Source organism: Solea senegalensis, linkage group LG7 (genome assembly GCF_019176455.1).
Source record: "Solea senegalensis isolate Sse05_10M linkage group LG7, IFAPA_SoseM_1, whole genome shotgun sequence".
Lineage (NCBI taxonomy): Eukaryota > Metazoa > Chordata > Actinopteri > Pleuronectiformes > Soleidae > Solea > Solea senegalensis.
Window position 1 is genome coordinate 17,502,773 of NC_058027.1, and position 19,889 is coordinate 17,522,661.

The 19,889-nt window shown below is 38.9% G+C and overlaps 1 protein-coding gene across 3 annotated transcripts in view; it reads left to right on the top strand.

Annotated features, from left to right (window-relative positions):
* Window positions 1–19,889, top strand: part of LOC122771974 (myocyte-specific enhancer factor 2A-like) — a 42,929-nt gene that overhangs the window by 14,201 nt on the left and 8,839 nt on the right. For 2 of the 3 annotated variants that reach the window (XM_044029573.1, XM_044029575.1), the window contains exons 2-3: window positions 5,590–5,778; window positions 10,396–10,599. In XM_044029573.1, coding sequence (XP_043885508.1) covers window positions 5,725–5,778; window positions 10,396–10,599 — 258 coding nt within the window. In that variant the 5' untranslated portion in view covers window positions 5,590–5,724. Of the gene's footprint in view, window positions 1–4,850; window positions 4,947–5,589; window positions 5,779–10,395; window positions 10,600–19,889 lie in introns of those variants that run through there. The other variant, XM_044029574.1, reaches the window with a different exon arrangement.

The window sequence follows — 19,889 nt, forward strand, 5'->3', positions numbered from 1 at the left end:
GGCAATATATAACAAAACATGGCTTTGACAATGCACGAAGGCAATACCAATTACAAAAATGAACAAATAAATAGAATGAAAGACAAATAGCTTTGCCTGCTAGAAAGTTCTACAAAAATCGTTTTATTTTTGTTTTTATGTAAACATGTCAACGTAAGAGCCCCGGTTTGTACCTTTCTATTCTTTCGATTGGTGTTCAGATAAACAGTTGTTCCGATCATGACTTCCTTGATTGGGTTATCGCGTGTCTGCCCCACGTAAATGTGACACATTTCTACTTTTGATATTGCTGGAAATGGATAGAAATATGGTGGGAGCGGGTGGAAAAAACTGGTCTTACTCACAGCGATTAAGTGCAATGAGGGTTTTTATACTGTTACAGCTACTGTGTGTCATGGAGCCGTATTTCTTTAGACACAATTCTTTACTCCATAGTTGTCATTTCTTTCTCATGGTTAGGGTTAGGGTCCTCAGCCACTATTCCTATAATGTGTGAAAAACCGGAAACTTAACATGGTATTTACATTGAATGTAGGTCCATTTTCAAAGTAAATAAATAATATAAATTAAAGTCACTGAAAGATGGTAAATACAATCAATAGTGCACAGAGAGGGGACAAGTAGAGGAGGAATTCCTGAGCGTGAGCAGTGACAATAGCATTTGTTTATAATACAGGTGAAAGTGAGGTGGCTTCTTCTTCTACTTTTTCTTCTCCTTATTTTACTTTCAAACTGCAGCTGCAGTTTTGCATTGTGCACAAACAACATGGTATGGTTTGGGTTTTATAGAACAAGTTGTTGGACTGTTTATTTGCTGCTAGTCACTTTTGGACAGAGCTAGGCGGGATGTTCCCTTTGTGCTTTGCCTTTCGATCACTGTTTTTTTTTTGCTAAACTAATATCTTCTAGACTCAGTTTTAGACACAGATCACAAGAGCACCACCAATTAGATTCTCTCCTCCACAAAGGGTGAGGTTATCAGTTCAGCAGTTTATTCTAATAATCCTGAGACTCAGACTGACAGACAGATGTTTAATTTTCTTGTTAACAAAGTTCTCATAGTTTCTGATGAATGATAACACGACACTAAAGCTGCCACATTATCAGAAACATTATTTACTTCTCATCATGCTGTCATGTGCAGGATCCTGTACATTTAATGTGCAGAAAAATGTTAGATGAAGAGCCATAGGTGTTATGTACCAACAAAGAGTGACAATTGTGCTATTGTATTAGCGTAACATATATAAAATCCCATGCCATCCAACCTTGGAAAAGTGTGTTTCATAGCCACACAAATAACGGTCACACTTCCTGTGATCCACAGGAATTGGATTTCATGGTAGAGATAAAGAGGCGTGTGTTTGGCTGTGAGGTTCAGGTTTGCTCCGGGGGCTTTGCTCTTCTTGTTAACGATACATCCAGAGGCAGCGTGTGTTTTGAAGTTAACGGGAGGTGTTGGCTTTATTTTAAGGTCAGAGAAAGTGAAAATTAGAAAACTGTAACGCTGTTTCACTTACTGTATGTTTGACCCCCAGTATTTGGAAATAATGAATTAAATATAGGAAATAAAGAAAATGCTGAATATTCTGATAATAAATAACATGAGTTATGAATGTTTTGTTTTACTGTGCGGTAAGGATGTACAATTTTTCATCATTGATTAAAGGAAAATAATAAGGGAATCATGTTGATCCTTTTGTGTAAGGTTGTTTCTAATGTTTTTCCAATTTGGTTTGTAATCAGTAAACAGTTGATTCCAAAGAAGTGTATAAACATTTTTATAGTTAATCCAGAGACACTTTTGTATTTTTATTATTAAATAGCAAGTTTATTCTCGTAATATTACGACTTTATTCTTGAAAGATTAAAAAACAGTTTGGCCCTAATCCTCCGTCGTACTTTTGCATTAGTAGAAGTCGAGTATTAGAACAAATAAAGCCAAAAACGATCAAGTGTCTCTAAAAATAATTTAGCCTGCAGAGGACACAAGCATTGCTATAAAATGACTTTTAAACGCTGCTGCTGCTCATTGTATCAGATTAGGTGGGACTTTTCTTTTGGGTGTAATGAAATTATAATAAATGGCTGAGCGCTGCAGATGTCTGTGTGAGTGCTGGTAGCTGCAGCCTGTTGGCTCATCTCTCTGTGCTGTATTGATTTTCACGCCAGCCAGATAGAGTTTCTGCCATAGTAACATATTACATCTGCACTGATCAGGACAACTTGTCTGGGAAGCACATATACACTAGAGAACAGGCACCAGTTTTACAAAACCCTTTGCAGACTCTGGAGTCTGCAAAGACGTACACTGGAGAAGGCTGTCTATAATGTTATTTGTATTGTGTGAATTTTGTCAACTAACTTCAGCCGGTTTCTAGCCTTCAAGACTTCATCCCCAATCCAGATCTCAAGCTTTAGCCTACCAAACTGCTCAGTCCCTTTTCCGCTTCAGCAATATCTCTCGTCCTCCTTCCCCGGATTCTGCTTGTCTGCTTGTGAGTCAGACTTTACCATTTCCTGCTTCACCAAATGTCTATAACTAGCCTAAACAAATCCTTGACTGAAAAGTTGAAAATAGTGTTGAGGTGTTGCTATACAAAGATTATTCATCCACACGAATGAATATGTGTTACAAAAATAACATATCTGGCAGTACACAGTGTTGGATAACATCAAAACAAAAAAAATAAAGTGTTTACACTCTACATAGCTGTCAAACACCATGCATTTTTCTGTCTGAATGTGCTGAACGTCAGCTAAATGTGTGATAAGATTGTCATATTACCACCTTTTTAGGTGTTGTGAGAGAGCTGTAGTGCCTTTAGCAGATCTCTCTCCCTCTCTCACTTTTTATCTATCCCTGTGTGTCTTGAGCAACAGAGTCAGAAGCCAGGTGACCAGGCAGGGCTAGCGTTACCCGAGACAAAGAAGGCACACATTTGTATTGTTCTATACGCTTGTTGGAAAAAATAAATGTCCAGACTCCTCCTTCTCCTCCTCCTCCAGACTCCCGATTGTGTCAAAGACTGTCAACAACACTGTACGTCAGCGCTATAATGACGTGATATTTCTAAATTTCGCCCTGGAGCCCATTTTATACCGGGTTTCTGTGCCGTCCCTGAGTGTAAAGTAGCGTAATAAATAGCATCCAATGCTCAAATGACATTTTGGTAAAAGGGCACACCGCCCCTGTTACCTGGTTTAGAAAAAAAAAAACTCTGCAGACTCAGGTTTGTCAGCTATAAAAAGCATCATTTCACAAGTAATAAATAACACTGATAACACCAGAACTGCTTTCAAGTATAGCTTTTGTCTAACCACTAGAAGATGTTGCTGCAGAACTTCCCAGCCTTTGTTTCCAACTGACACACCTCACTTGAAAATAATTTATGAATAAAATGGCGCTGGGCCAGGCCTAAGCATCGCAAAAAACCCCAGGTATACATCATGATCAACTCTTAATTTTAATTTATATTTAATAAATTACACTTTTTGTTAGAAAAGCAGTTTCACTTACTTTCTTTGTGAAATGTAAACTAAAATGTTCACCGGCAACACATGTTGCTTTGCTACAGTACACAACTTGAACAGCTACAATAAATTTAAAACGGTTTTATGGCTTTGTTCAGGCTCGCACAGCTAAGGTTAGGATCTGTTGGTTTCCCCTAACCATTGCCAGAAACCTTTTGTTGCCAAAACACTAAACCTCACCACCGCACACACACGCATGCTCATGCATATACACACATCTTCACACACGCACAAAGACAAATAGGGTCGACAGGGTTCATGACAAAGATTTTATCAAATAAGTAGTCATTCACGAATGATTACTGACTTTAATTTAATCAGATTTTATTAAAATGACAAAATGAAATTGTATAGACATCAGAACACTGTTGTCATTCCCTCCTGAACAGAAAACAAAAACTAAGCATTAGTAGCAGGAGTGACATGATATCCTCAGCCCCGGTTTCAGCATTTCACCACAGCTGTTTCGATTTTGTGATTCAGAATGTCAATAGATATTATGACTTCATTATTACACATCTACACACTACAATAGTACTCTTTAGTGCTTTCATCTTGATCAGATCACTGAACAGTCTTGACTTATGCTTGTACGAACTGACTTAAAAATATAACATAACAATCAAACAGAAGCACAAAGCAATGCTGGAAGATAAGTCTCTTGTCTCCTTTGTGGTGGAAAAGTCGTCTAAAGTGCCATCAAATCATCCAGATTGTAAAACACACAAATCCTTGTGACCTTTAAATCCCAAATATGCAAGGAGTCTGTGTGTGTGTGTGTGAGTGTGTGTGTGTGTGTGTGTGTGTCCCGAACTGACTTGGCAGGGTCAGCTGGAATCTGAGCTGGTGGTGAACTGGAAGCGTTAGACAAATAGCATGCAGCAAAACAATAGCCATTGCATAAAACTTAATGTTCAAGGATGGAACAAATACGAGATGGTAGTGGGAACAATCACTCAAATGACCAGAGTGGGCAGAGGAAGGCTTCGGGAAATAGCAACTAGATTCTGTGCTATTTCATCTATCTATCTATCTATCTATTTGCTGTATGGGGCATTTGAGGACTGACACTCCGTTGCAATATCATTTATCAATTTTAGAGCAAATATTACCAATACATTTCCACTAGTGCATGACAAATGCATTTGCCCCATCTCCCAACCCTGTGAACTGGGTCCACAGTGGGGGTTTGGTGGCTCAGCTGTGGGCTCCACATGCTGCAGTAATCCAGCGAGGGTTAGGATAAAGCCTGGCTTCACCCCACTCTCTGCCTCCTCCCAGATCAGATGAGATTAGGAAAGAGCTAAGGAGCTCTGGGGCAAGACAGGGCTGAGCAACACTGAGACTGAGGAGGGACACACTGAGGCAGGTGGGAGCGCTCCTGCAGCACAGGAGAACACAGGAGAGCAGAGGTGAGTTCACATGGAGAAGGAGGTGCACAGTGAAGGAGATGCAAGAGGTTAATGGCAAACATTTGGATTCCAGCAAATATAGTTAGTATTTTTTGAATGAGTGGGTCTGACTCTGGTGAGGGATCATGTCCTTGTTTCCGGTTGGTTAGTTGTGCTTGATGTTGTCCTGGTTACATTCCCTCCTTTAAGGTTAAGAAGCAGCTAACCTTTCAAGGACAGTGGAATTAATAATGACAAGGAAGGCATGGTATGGGAATTTACTGTACTTCATTAGAGAGACAAAAATGGCAAAAGAGAGAGAGAAAAGAGTGAAGCCATCAGCCAGACTGGACAGATTGTAGTCTGTCACAGCTACACACAGCTGTGTGTAGAGTGTTTCCTTTACTTTGTAGTAAACTGTCTGAATATGTCCTTCACTTTCCTCTTCTTTATTTTTGTGTTATCCTCTGTTTTCAAACAACCTTTAGTGTCATATCATAGATGTGAATATATGATTCTTTGTCTACAGATGCTCTTGTGAATATGCATTTTACAATCTGTGCAAATACTGGGAAAGCACGTGTGATATTCATTCATGTTGTGTGAAAGCGCAATATCACTGGAATTTAATTGACTCTGTTTTGCTCTTTTTTTTTGTTTTTAGCAAATCATGCCAAACTGTTACTGGAGTAACAGAGCTGACAGTGGGAGTGCATGTTGACGATCGTCTGTTGAGTCCTTAACTACCTGGAGCCTGCTGATTTTCTTCTTCGCCTTTTAATTGGAAAGTGTTTTCACAATGGGGAGGAAGAAGATCCAGATCACGCGGATCGTAGATGAGAGGAACCGGCAGGTCAGTGTCCACTCCTTATCCTGTGTTGTGTTGTTTATAATTGTTTTTAAGACCTCATTATATGCATATAAACTTCTGCACCATTACCTGACACTTAGGTGTTACATGTGTCCTCAGTGTTAGGTATAAGTATAATTGTTTTTTTTGCTGCAGAAAACTACATCGTTTTGCATTTTTAGGTTATATTCAGGTTTTATGTGTTTTGATTTGCTAAATCCTGTTGAGAGCCCACTCTAAAATAAGAGATCCACAAAAAAACAAGTAGTAAAGCTGGATTCTGTGTTTTATAAATTTGTCAAAAGAAATATCCAATATTGTGTAATAAATGACAGGTTCAAAAATGTGTAAAGGGATTCCTCCTATAGATCTCCCATACTATAGTTTCAGTCCAAAGAACTCCTACAGACTCTTGAAAGCTGTTTTACTTTGAGAGTGCAGTGGTCACAGCTGGTGGCGAGGGCAGTCATTTGGGGTTAGATGGGGCCGGACGGCACCCTGTCATTAGCAGGGTGGGTCAGTGTTAGGGACACACTGTGGCCTTCTCTCCTCACAGCCTCCTCGCGCAGCCACACTGCTGCCCACTGGAATCTCTCTCTGTCTGTCTCCTCTATATATATATCACCTCTAACAGCACAACAAATACCAGCCTGTCTGGAAGGGAGGCGCAGGCTCTGGAAATAGGGATGTGGCTGGAAAATAAATATCTGGGATGATGTTTATATTTGATGTTTGGTTGTCTTGGCAGAGCATTTTTAGATAGACACTGCCTAAACTGTCGGGTCCTTACACTTTATTTTGAGAAGTTGGCTTGTTCTTAGCTTTTTTTTAAATCTGTCAAGTGCATCACATGAACAAGCAGCTTTTTCCTCTTTCTAAAATGATCACACTATTGCACATGAAGCAGATTATATTATACCATAGTAGAGAGGTGCATCAATGATATCTCAGCTATCAGAACACACACACATTCAGTAAGAGGAACAAGGTCATTCTTTGTTATGCATTTTCAAGTCATGCTCAATAAATAATGAGTATAATGAGAAACTCTGTCTCAGACGAAATGAACTGTGGAGTCCATTTCATCAATATTAGCTAATCTAGTTAGAGTGAGGAGATCAGATATTAATTCAGTGAGCACTAATATTCCAAATGTTTCTGGCATAGTTCCTTTGTTGAACATGAATTCAATCGAACATCTGAGTCCCTGACTGGAATACAGTTTGTAATGTGAAACTATGGAATAGGTTGGGTGACAGGTGTATAGAAAGCAAAGCTCAAGTGTAAATCAGTTAAAACAGAGAGATAAAGAAAAAGGTGCATGGATGATGATGGGTTTTTGCTGGTCACTGTGTTCTTATTTTAACATGTTGTGCCTATTAGGGCTGTGAATCAATTTGGATAATTGTTTGTATAGTTCATTTGGGTTCAACATAAGTAACTTGTATATTTTTGGATGGTGTAAATAATATATATTTGATGCCATTCAGTTCATTAATAGATAAGCAGGAAAGGGGTAGGGACATATACATTTAACTCCAATCTACTCCTTTTTTGGACACTGTTCTATTGTGTTTTCTCGTCTTTTTTTCAAAATACAAAAATGCATGTATTCACTCGTGTGCTGTTACAGGAGCGCCAACATCTTTGCTGATGACACTTTGCTCCTTTTAGACATTTGGAAAACAAGTAAAACGGTACCTGCCACATATGGTGTGGCATTATGGTGAAGTGGTTGGCACTGTCTCACAAAAAGATGTCTGTAGGTCTGAATGTGAGTGTGAGTAGTTGTTTGTCTCTGTATGTTGGGGCTGTCTTGTCCTGGGTGTATCCCGCCTCTCTCATTGACTGGGATTGGCTCTAGCTTCCCCCATGATGATGACCCACAAAGGATCAGTGGTCGACATGATGGATGGATGGATTGAGACAAATAACATTAAATTATCCAGACTGGGAGAATGTTAAAATATATGAAGACAACTGTATGTTTATGGCGACTAAGTCACTCAATAATTGTGTATCTGTCGCTCTCTGACTCTGTGGTGTCTGTGGTGAAGCATATATAGAGCCACCGTGCTATCATTCATATAATAGTACTCCTCTGCAGTTCCAAGTTGTGTAAGAGACGGAGAGCAGCTATAAGTCACTGGTTACACATGTTTTACTTGGTACATGTGCTTTTGGACATGCCTTTCGCAGATATAACCCACAGATTACATTATACTCATTCATGAGTTCAGCGCTCATCAGTGCTTCATTCATTTCAGGAACACGTATGAGCGGAAACATATACACATAGAGAAGAGAGGGTGTTTTACAGAGCTGATCAAATATCCATGAAAAATGTGTCACATTCTTGTCATAAACATCCCTGTAGAGTGTAGCAGTCTGACTAGGAGGTTCCTGCTCTTCTTAACATCTCTTCCAAGTTATGTTTATAGGATAATTTATACTTCCCCTTCGTGAACTGCAACATCTGGCAGACCACCAACTCAAACCCTTTGGGGAGAAAATGAAAGTGGAAAAACTGCATGTGGACAAACTGTGGATGGATTATACTTCCTCTGAGAATGCAAATAACTATGCCCTGCTTCCATTTGTCCCACTGTGTCAAAGTCAACTTCTTTGTGCAGTTGTACTTACTTTTGGTTTAAATATGTTGTGTTGTTAACTTATAGAGAAAGTGAGAGAAACATATGTTAAGGTACCTCTTAAGGTGGTCCACAAAAAAAACGGCAGAGTAAACGTGAGAACATCAAGTAGGAAGGAAGGACAGCATGGCATATGTGTTAGAAGACGTGAGGGTCAAGGGAGGCGTCTTTATATGACATGCGTCAGTGACCCAGAAGCTAAAATGGAGGAAGACAGACCCAGATAAAAACAGTTGACTCACTGCAGGGAGTTAGCCACACACACACACACACACGCAATTTGTGCAGCTATTCTTCTTAAGACACTGCACTAACTTCCATTCATTTGGACAGTCCAAACAGAGTGTTATCCTTAAAATCGCTATATCATGGCTGGTTAATCCCTTAACCTTAACCTATGTAACCACAATTTAAATCTAAACTTAACCAGTTCTTCAGAAATGCATGTTTATGACCAGGTTTTGTTCCCCATGAGAACTCAGTGTTTATGCCAGAGGTCCTAAGGTAGGAAATACAATGTGTCCCACTCCAAACGGATTATTTTTGTTTCATGTTAAGATTCTATGTCATGATTTAGGGGAACTTAACGGTTTGTTAAGTGACAAACGTGTAGGCTTTCAAGTTTCATGATTATTATCAGGGATGAGGACTGTTATCATTAAGGGAGGGGAAACATTACTAAGGTACTTTATCCACCCACATTCCCTTTCATTCAGTCAGTGGTGTTTCATTAAAATCATGTTTCCAAGTTATTACCATCCTCTGTGGGGATATTAGGTACAGCTCCCGCTCAAGGACCTGACCTCTCGCCTTTCAGCATGACATAAAGAGTTCTTTTCTTTCTGCCAACATGTCTACCCAGTTCCTTCACTTGTGTTTCTTTCTCACATCTTTGTTCCTTGCTGCAAGGACTTGAGGCAGAGATGTGAAGAAGAACTGCAAGGGAGAGGAGAGGAAATAAGAAATCTTCTATTACACACCACTAGCCTTGAGCGACATCATCTTTCTACAGTGTGTGGCAAAGCTGTATCAGCTGTCAAATAATCCATTCATTTCAACACAATCATGCATTCAAGCAGAAGTATCTTTCAATTATAGTATAGTATTGTTATTGTTGTTGGATTTTTGGATCTCCACAGTGGGACTTAATGAAGGTTGGGTGTGTGCTATGTAAAATAAATATTTCTCTAGCCCCATCTGGTCCTAATTTGCACATTCACAGTGTAAAAAACACTTGTTAATTAAAATAATGGCTGAGGATGGTTTACTTTTATAAATGTTTGCACCCACCATGGTTCAAATGTGTGTCACATGTGGAAGTGTGCTATTTTTGTGCCTCATTACTCGACAAAAAGTGCATAGGATACTTCTTGCTTGTGCCTCCTCCTGGAGCCTTGCTCTATGCTCACCTCCTTCAGGTACAGTACATCTAAGATATTGGAAGATCCTCAGAGATTTTACTTAGAGGAGGCAAGGAAACTTAAAAAAAACCCATTTCAATTCTCTCCTCTTATCTCTTGTGTCTATAACACATGCTGCAGCTGTGTTCACTACCTCATTATCAGTGTTTTTAAATAAGATCAGTTGTTACATGGCTAAAATGAAACACAACTGTGAATGTGTGATAGTATTACTGCTTGTGTTACCTCATTTTGGCAGCTCTTTATCTCTTAGATTTGAGGGAGCTGTTGAATGCACACTGGGTCACATTCCCTTCTGCCATTAGCTATTACACCCTAAAATTATTTAGCCTTTAGCAATCACGAGCCACAAAAATGACATTATTGATGACATTAGATTTTCTGTCTCCAAAACACTCAAAAAAAACCTCATCATCCTAGTCGCCGCAATATATTGTCTATGCCTATGTCAATGAACAGAAATCTGTTCTTTAACCACTGTTTTGTTTGTAATATATCGATATTTAATAATGTATCGGTAGACTGATCCTTGTTGTCTGTTTTCTAAGGTGACGTTCATGAAGAGGAAGTTTGGTTTGATGAAGAAGGCCTATGAGCTGAGCGTTCTGTGTGACTGTGAAATCGCGCTCATCATCTTCAACAGCTCCAACAAGCTATTTCAGTACGCCAGCACTGACATGGACAAAGTCCTGCTGAAATACACCGAGTACAACGAACCCCATGAGAGCAGAACTAACTCGGACATCGTTGAGGTGAGTGGGAGAAACCTCTCAGAGCAGAATATCTTCTGCTTAAGTTAATCAGATAGTTCAATTGTTCCTTGTTGTGTTTATTATTTGTATTATTTAGCGCCCCATGAATCTCTGCGGGTTTCTCAGTGTAGCAGTTCTTTGTTTTCGTGTCTGTGATGACGCTGTGTGATGCGTTTTACATCACGACTGACTGACAGAAGGCGGAAGCATAACAGCTAAGCTAGTAAAGTGAGACAGCAACAAACGATAGGTTACGGGACTATCCCGGTTCTCTGATACATGTAGAAAGAGAACTTTAGGTTAAGGAGTTAACCCATTTACACTGACCACCTCAGGATGGTTTAGGCCATCATGTAGATTCATTTCAGATGAGCATTTTTTTAGTATAAACCCACTATCCAGGAAAATCTTGTCAAAATTCACTGCTACAATGAGTTCCATCTCTCCACTCTCTGCACCTCTGGGGCAGCATGTGGGTCAAATATGTCCAGCCTTACCCGGCTCTTTGGGAGAGGACCAGGATTCTTTTTCTTGCTTTGCCAAATACATAGCTGAACAGGGATTCAGCCAGGTCCTCCACACACAGTCCAAGTGCTGTAATCACTTGGAATTGATGGCATCAGGACAGGTGCACTGCAGCTGAAACTTCTCTGCAACCCACTTTTAAATCACCCTGTTACACCCATTATTTCCTATGAAAGTTAAGGTACATAATTCAGTTGTTTTCCATTAGACCTCAGACTTGGTATGCATCTTTTGATTTCATTTGGAACAGATTTGGGGGACTGGATGGATCGGGGGGGTGCTGGCCACACAAAAGCTACGAACCACTGATTTAGAGGATGGCTTGAGTTTGTATTTTAGAAAGAACCTAAGATGGACGGAGGAAGCTCCACTGTGTCTGAAAGTGTAAAACTGTATTCAGCAGAATTAATCCAGCTGTTGCTGATCTTCAGTGCGCTGCTTATGTAAATCAGATGAGGAAGTTTGGTCATTTCAAAACTGCCTTAGTACTTGGTACAGACCACCAAGAGTCACTTAGCACTTATTGTGGAAACACTACTAAAATTAAGTCAGACTACTGTATGTAATAATATATTTAAAGAAATGACAAAGTAGAGCATATACTGTATTCAATAGAAGATGAATAGTTATTAGTAGTCACACAATCCACAATATTGAGTTTTATGAACATACAAAACACATAAAGTGAAACTGTTAAGATGGAATATGTACTGTGGAATAATCGTACTGTAAATATGGATATCTGAAGAGTTACACAATTAACATATTTGTTTTTTAATTCAACCTATCCTTAGTGGACATGAAAATCTAGCTCTTTGGCAGATTTGAAATGTGTTGGAAAAACCTCTAGCTACTTTTGTTGTAGAAAGTGAATGTAAGGTGTAAGATTGTCTTGTTTATTTAAATTCTTTCTTGGTGTTATGAAAACGGTGTTATCATAATGTTACAGTATTTAGATAAATGCAAATCATTTGTGAGACTTTGGACTAAGCATTAACACACCCCCTGTCATAGGTGGCTTACTGGAGAGATGTTTTCAGTGATAAGAGCCACACGTCCACCTGTTCTGTGATAGCGTCACCACACTGATGATACTGTCAGTGTTGCATCATGGTCCCTGTCCCAGCATGTTGCAATTACTGCTGCCATTAAAAATGAATGACTCATCTTCTGGCTGTTTATGTAATCTTGTAGTGTGTATTTGCTTCGCTGAGAGTCTGTATCACATCCTTCCCATCTACACACACAGGAAGCTTATCTTCTCGAATACCTTTTTTTTTTAAGTGGTCTCTAGTACTTCCTGAAAAATTAGAGCAGCTTCTGTGTTTCATGGGAGACCAGATATTTTTCGCTCACACTCAGATTAAGAGCTAGACTATTCTAGAACTGAGAAAAAAAACGTGAACCAAATGCGGGCATTCCAAAGAGCAGGAGCTGAAATCATTTTAAGTTTTAGCGATATATGTAGTGATATTAGTGGTAGAGGTTGTTATGCATACAACAGTCTTGTATAAAGTATGTAAAAGGAATACTTGAGTAAAAGTACAAGTATCTTACCAGAAAATGACTTCGGTAGATGTTGAAGTCACTTTTTATAATAAATGTCTTATATTTTAAGACTTTTACTGTACTTAAGTATCAACAGTAATTTTCTGTGAGGAGTTGGGATTGAGCCATGGTAGCTCTGTGGTAGCTCAAGTTGTAGGGTAACATTTTTGCTAGTCTATGTGTGTCCTTGAGCAAGATAAAGGGAAATATGAAATGTGGAATAAAAGTAAATTTTGCTGGAAATATAAGTAACAAAGTATTTGTCATATTACAACACTGGCATTCATTGGCCTCTTTATTTGTCCTATTGCTTGTTAATGTAAATATCTAATCAGCCAATCTCCTGGCAGCAAATCAATGCATTTATGCATGTAGACATGGTCAAAAACGACCTGCTGAAGTTCAAATCGAGCATCAGAATGTGGAAGGAGAGGTGATTTACAGATGGGCTGGTCTGAGTATCCCGGGAATTGCCAAACTACTGGGATTTTCCACACTCAACCATCTTCATGGCTTAGAAAGAATTGTCTAATCGAGCCCATGTTTTTTGGTCCTACCCTCCCATCCAGATTTTCTGGAAGGAAGTGGCAAAAGTTATTTAAAAGGTTATTTTGTTTCAATATCAGTGTATATTTCATTACTCTTTATCTTGGAAACATGCAGGACGGATTGAGATAAAACTGACATTTATCTTTTAAGGGTCTTGCTGGCCGTAAGTAAAAAAGCCCTCACAAAATACTGGCTCCAGAAAAATGGCCCCATTATTAATACTGTTGTTAATATTGTGAAACAGTTACATGCCCTAGAGCAAATGGCGTGCTTATTTAACTAATCAGAGAGACAGTCTATTGACTACTGTATGTATTGTGTATGATATTTTGTCTTGTAGAAAGAAAGAATAGAAGAATAAAAGAAAAGTAATATCCTGTGAAATGTCTTGCTGATGCAAGAGGTAAGAGGAGAATGGCCAGACTGGTTCTAATTAAGACAAGGGTAACAAGGGTAAAGTATGCTGAAGACCCATCTCTGAACACACCCATCAAACCTTAAAGCAGACCGGCCTTAGCAGCAAAAGACAACACAGAATGCCACTCTTAACATTACATGGGTGTCCTGTGTACCTAAGAAAGTGTGTGTGTACATACTTGGCCTCGCCCATAATGATCCAAAGTAACATAATCACATCCATTCTCCTGCTGTAAACCACACGCAGACACCTGTGTCATCTCTGTAATCTATTAGCCGGCTTTATTTGCCTACTTTGAGCCCCTATTTGTTTGTTCCCCGCAAATGTCACACTGGTTGAAACAAAGCCGGGGCAAATTCTTTTACATATCGGTCAGTCCATCTGCAACATGTAAGCGTGGGATTTGACTATGTGTAAAGTAAAACCCCACGGGCTGCAACAGACGTCCATGTCAGGAGGTGCTGACATGGATGTTTGTTTGCCGATGATTATGTCTCTGTGGCAAACAGCTCACAAGTTTCTCTGTCGCACAAAAGGCTTTTTGTTTTTACATGAGCACTACCACAGCCAGCAGTCTCTTTGTTTAGTTTTGTTTAAAGTCAAATTGAAATGTGAATCTCACTCACTTTTTGTGTCATAAACTTAACTAAATAACGTTAAGCAGGAAATTCTCCTTTGGGGATATGCGTATTGAATGTTGACAACCTTTTTTCCGTTGCATCAGTTGACAGATGGCTAGTGTTGTTGTATTTGCTGTCAAATCTCCTTCTGAAATCCCATCTCAGCTCGGAGAAAGATTGTAAAGAAACATTGTACTTTATGACTTAATAATGAAAATAGCAGGCGTTTAAACTTTTTACAACAACCTCAAATATAGTTGGCTATCCTTTTGTTTTTAAAAGTAACCAGGAAGTTAAAATGTATTGAATAGCCACCAGAAGGCAACTCTGCTGGTTTGAGTTGAAGTCTATGGGAATATGACACAACTGTTTACTTGATTTATAATGCCAATAAATACTTGCACATGTGACAAATGATATTCCTATTTAGAGGAAAATAGATGATAAACCCATATGAGTGCCCACAAGTGTGATTGACAGCTGGTATCATCCAGTAGGAGCCTGATTGCAGGTGATAGCTATAGAAACCTCTATATGGTGCCGGCCAAATCGTGACTGTCTGGCTTCAAAACACTTCTGATTCTCATGGGTGACATCATTACAAGCTGCCACTTGGTTGATAGCACGTGACTAGAAATGGTGTCAATTACAGAATTGTGGGATAATGCTGAAGGGCTAAAATCACAGATGGCACACAAGGTAAAGCTTAATAATGAACTGTTTCTGGTGTTCATGCGCACAAAAGTGAGTTACCCGTGACAGACATTGGGAAGAAACAAAGCTCATGATCACTCATATGAGCTGATTGAAATGTTTGTTTTTAAGCTGTAGCTTCTTTATACTCTAAAGATTTAGCTCCATATGGAGGAGATGAGAAGTAATTTCAGGCTGAAAACAACATAGAAGCCAAAAGAGGGTTTTTTTAATGACAGTCTGCCAGCAACTACAAAGTCCCAACTGGTCAGCTAATCTAGCAAACAGATTACTTTTGTCATAATAATGAGACAGGTTTGTATGCTGCAGAGTTTAGTTTCAACAAAAACAGAGCAGCTGTCCAAGGTATGCAGTCTACTCATTTCAGCCTGCGGAGCAAGCCCAAAGATGAATGGGAACCATTAGAGAAAGGAAAATCTACAATGCTCTGTGGCATAATCATACAGTGGGTGCCTCAGTTTAGTTTAGTGTGAGGGGATGCTTTGTAATTGATTGTCATGGAAATTGGTCAATGGACATAGGTGTATGTGAGCGCACCCTGTGCCTGCTCTATTCTTTGTCTATGGGGCAGTCGCCGTCCTGGAAAAAAACTCACTCCAGGGAAAGAGGGAGCCTTGCTTTATTTTAGATGCAGCCCCAACAACAGCGAGGCATCACAGATGCTATGACACTGCACCCTCTGCTGCATTGTGTCAATAATCCAGATTTGTTAAGTGGTACACTAAAACCAGCTTTGAAGAAACACATACACAATCTTAAATCCCAAAACAGACAGTTCTCAGACATGATGTGTAGTGTTTGAAACCAGTGTCTGTGGGGCCACATACAGTAAAGTATAGTAGGGCTAAAGATTTCATTGTCTTCAAATCTCCATTGCAATTTGAAACTATGTAATTTGCATATTGCTGTGGCTACAATTGATTGATTGATTTCAGGTGCATTAGAGCACATTATTAAATGTTAATTATTAAATGAATGCTCCATCACCTTTTAGAGCCTACTACACAATGAACTTGATTTAAAAGAAAAGAAAGCAAATTAAATCACAATTGCATTGTCTGTCAGAAAAATAACAAGAGAGTTATTTCCCAATTGTTCAGCCCTACACTGTGGGTCATGTATATCCTGTCCCTATAGAGTTTAGGGGAATAGGGTACATGTGTTTCTCTCTGCCCTCATTCAGTTCACTCTTCATTTTCTGTGAGAAAACCGCCTCTTTCATAGGAGCTGGAACTCCTCCATTTGTAAAGATAAACTGTAAAGCTACCTGGAGGAGGAAGCTGGAAATCACATGTTTCGTAACAGCTATTTTATTTTTCCCTTTTGGTAAAAAAAAGTGTTATGCTTGTAAGGTCAAGTTGAGTTCCCATATGAATCCATGAGTTTAAAGGAACAAACTCCTGATGTACAGTCAAACAATTTCCAATGAAGCTCTACAAAAATGTTGAAAATGCAGCAAGTGTAGATTTTGCCTTGTCCTTTTAATGCGGTAAAAATGTCTTTGAAGTAATTGATGGATAATTAATTCTCCACTCTTCACTCAGACTGGTAGTTACTGGAACTCCGTCACATTAACTCACATCATTTTCCATCTTCTTGGATAATAATTCAATCAAATTGTGAAACAAAGCATCCAGTAACAGGATAATGAGTTGAGCTGGAAAGCTCATCATGAACACAACAAGCTGAATGCTGCATGTGTCATTTGGAGTTAAACTGTCCAGTTTGATGTTTACGAGAACGCTGCCATTCAACTGAGCAGGATCTGAGCGTGTGACTTCTTAAGTGGTCACCAGTTGTTAAAGTGAAGTTTAAGGCCTACAGTGAAAATAGACTGTCAAGTGTGTTTAAAGCTCCTTATAACTACTATTGTCTGGGAATTTAGAGGACATGTGTTGGACAGACAAGTCAGTTGGCTGGTGCGCTGGTCTGTCAGTCTGTCCTTTTCACGCTATGATGTGTAATGTAATGAAGAGCAGAGATGGGATGATGTATACCAGAGAGCTGATGTCATCATCCTGGACTGCATAATGTTGGTATGATTTGATTTGATTTGATTTCCAGCGAGTCCTATACCAAGCTCCAGGTGCTGCAGCCTAACATCCATCAGTTCATCTAAACATCAAGGTCTAGCTGTTATAACTTGCAGCTTAACAATGAACGTGTACTATCAATATGTATAATGTGAACTGTAGAGCAAACTCAGCTATGTTGTTCAGTGTTAGGTATAGGTGTTTCATTCAGTGTAAAGGGTCTCAGCAATGGAACAATTACATTCAAATTGTACTTTTTTTAAAAACAGACTCAGGACTTGCTCCGCTACATTTTTGTGTATGTAAACAGATGTAACAATGCATGTATTAATCAACACACACTCAGATGTTAACCTATACATTTACAAGACGTTATTGGTACTTATCTGTCCTGTTTTATGAATAACTGCACTTGTGTTTGCTAATATTTGATATCGAGGAGAGACGCCCCTCATACGCTCTGAGGAGTTTTCTGAATCTCTCCTGCATAATGTGTGCAAAAAAAATCTATTTAAACATTTAGGCATTTCTAGGTTTTCAACATAAGTGGTTTGATCTACTCTCCTCAACCTTTTTGGTCACAACAGAAAGCAGATATTTCCAATAAAAACTACAAACTCTAAACCCCCACTAAATCCCACTTAGTCACTAAAGAGTGAGATATTTCTCCTTAGAGGTTGGTGTTTTTTTAAGAAGAGAATACTGAAAGAGTGGCCAAAAACAGGACTGGATGAATGTTGCATGAGTTTGACTGTTGAGTTCTTTGTATGAAGTTGATGGTAGAATGCCAGCTTTGTGTTTATTAAACGTGTTTCTGCAGCCTCCCAGTGGCCAAGAAAAGCTGCGTTGTTTTTTCAGTGTCAACCTCCAGATAAGTGCCAAACTTCCAGTCACAGGCCACCACCCTAAATTCCTTATCCACTGCACTTTCTAAACATATGTTTTTCTCTCAATCTGTGTTTGTAAATGCCAAGATCAAAACTATATGTTATTATGATAATGTAGTTTGCGTTGACAGAGCACAGGTCAGAATTATGTAATAGAATAGAATAGAATAGACAAGAAAAGACAACAAAATGAGTGGTGGGTTTTTTGACAACTAAAAGATCAAAACATAAGACACTAATAATAATAAATAAACATAATATACACCATTAGTAATAAAGCAGTAAACAGTAGATTTTGAATGATTTTTTTTTTTTTTGTGATTTTCTGTTTGAATCTAGAGTTCTGAAGGCCCAGGGGGAAAACTGTTAGTTAGTCTGTTTATCAGATGGTGGATCTGCTAAAGATATGATGTGATTTAGAAAATCTTTGATCCCAAGACCTAAATTAATATTAAATCATCAGCAAGATATTTGATTTTTTTGGACAGGATTTAGCAAAATAAAGATTTCTTACCCTTGGTGAAAGCTACTGCTGTTTTAAAAAAAATCTCATAAATAGTCAGCCCATGGCCAAGTTGAAGGAAATGGGGCCTATAACTGTAGGGTTGCCCGTTCAAATCCCAGGAACAGAATAATCGCTAGGGTGCCCCTGAGCAAGTTACCTGAACGATCCCCATTGCTCCCTGGGTGCAGATACGTGCTGCCCACTGCTTCTGCAACCAGTTTGTGTGTGTTCACTCAGTTCCATTGTGTACATTTTGAATAGTAATACTGTGCTCAAATGTATAATTGTTACTTATGTCTGATGATGCATGTACACCACAATAAAGGACATAAGCTGATGTTAAGTTCAGGTTCCTCAAAGCAGCATGTACTTTGCCTTTCTGCTGTGTTGTATTTGTGAACGCTGTGCTGTTTACAGTAATATGATCTTCAGACTCTTTGTATTCCCCTGTCTGTCCACCCTGCACCACTGTAAACACCAAAGTCTTTCCAGGCCTTCCACAAAAATATCTTACTTACTTGCTTACTCCAGTCTCTATTATGTTTAAATAAGGCTGTTGTGTACTTAGATGAGTAAGACTGTGATGTGGAGCAGCATCTCCCCAGAGAGAAAATGTACACGTCTAACATCTGTATTCGTCAGACCAGCTTTTTGTAGGTCACCCACGCTGCTTCAGTGCTGGTACAGTCATCCAGAAGAACAGCAAAATATACAGACAACATAAAAAGAGGATTTTGGGCTGAAGCATAAATGCAGCTGTTACACTCCTCGCAAGTGTTAGTGCTAAGGCTAAATGCTAAAGTCAGCACTACCAACTCTTTATGGTTGTTGTTAACAGTTTATAGATGGACACACACATGAATTAAAACAGCAATCAATTCAGTTTGCCAGATAATATGTAATAAACCAAAAACTGGCTACACATTCTACCACAAAATAAGTATGTGTTTCCCATCCACGCTGATTCAGGAATCAAAACATTGTATTTAGAGAACTGCAGGAATGTAAATATGGGAAAATGATAATCAGATGTTTTCTTGTCCTGTTGTGATTAGTTGTTCTTCTTCGTATTAATTCTTATTCTATTCTATATATTCTCATATATATTTATAATGGATAAAGGAACAGTGCATATGATTGTTCCTTTGTCCTTCACAAAATGTTCCATTCTCTTACAGTAGTTATATTTAGTTTTCTCTTTTTTTTTACTGTATTTTTCCCCCTTCTCTTTGTACCAAACCTCTTTGTGACCTTAATGATACATTTCTTAAATGATGTTTATTCAAAGCTCCAGTGTGCAGCTTCTGTTACCAAAACACTGCATCTTGTCTCTGCATACCATAATGTTGTTCTGCCTCACTACAGGCTTTGGTCTCCATGTGGACTAATGATCCTGACAAGTACACACACCCAAGCAGACGCAGCTTCTATTGTCTGCCAGTGCTTCTATAATAGAAGTATATCTGTGTATATCTAAAGGAAGTGTTGCCC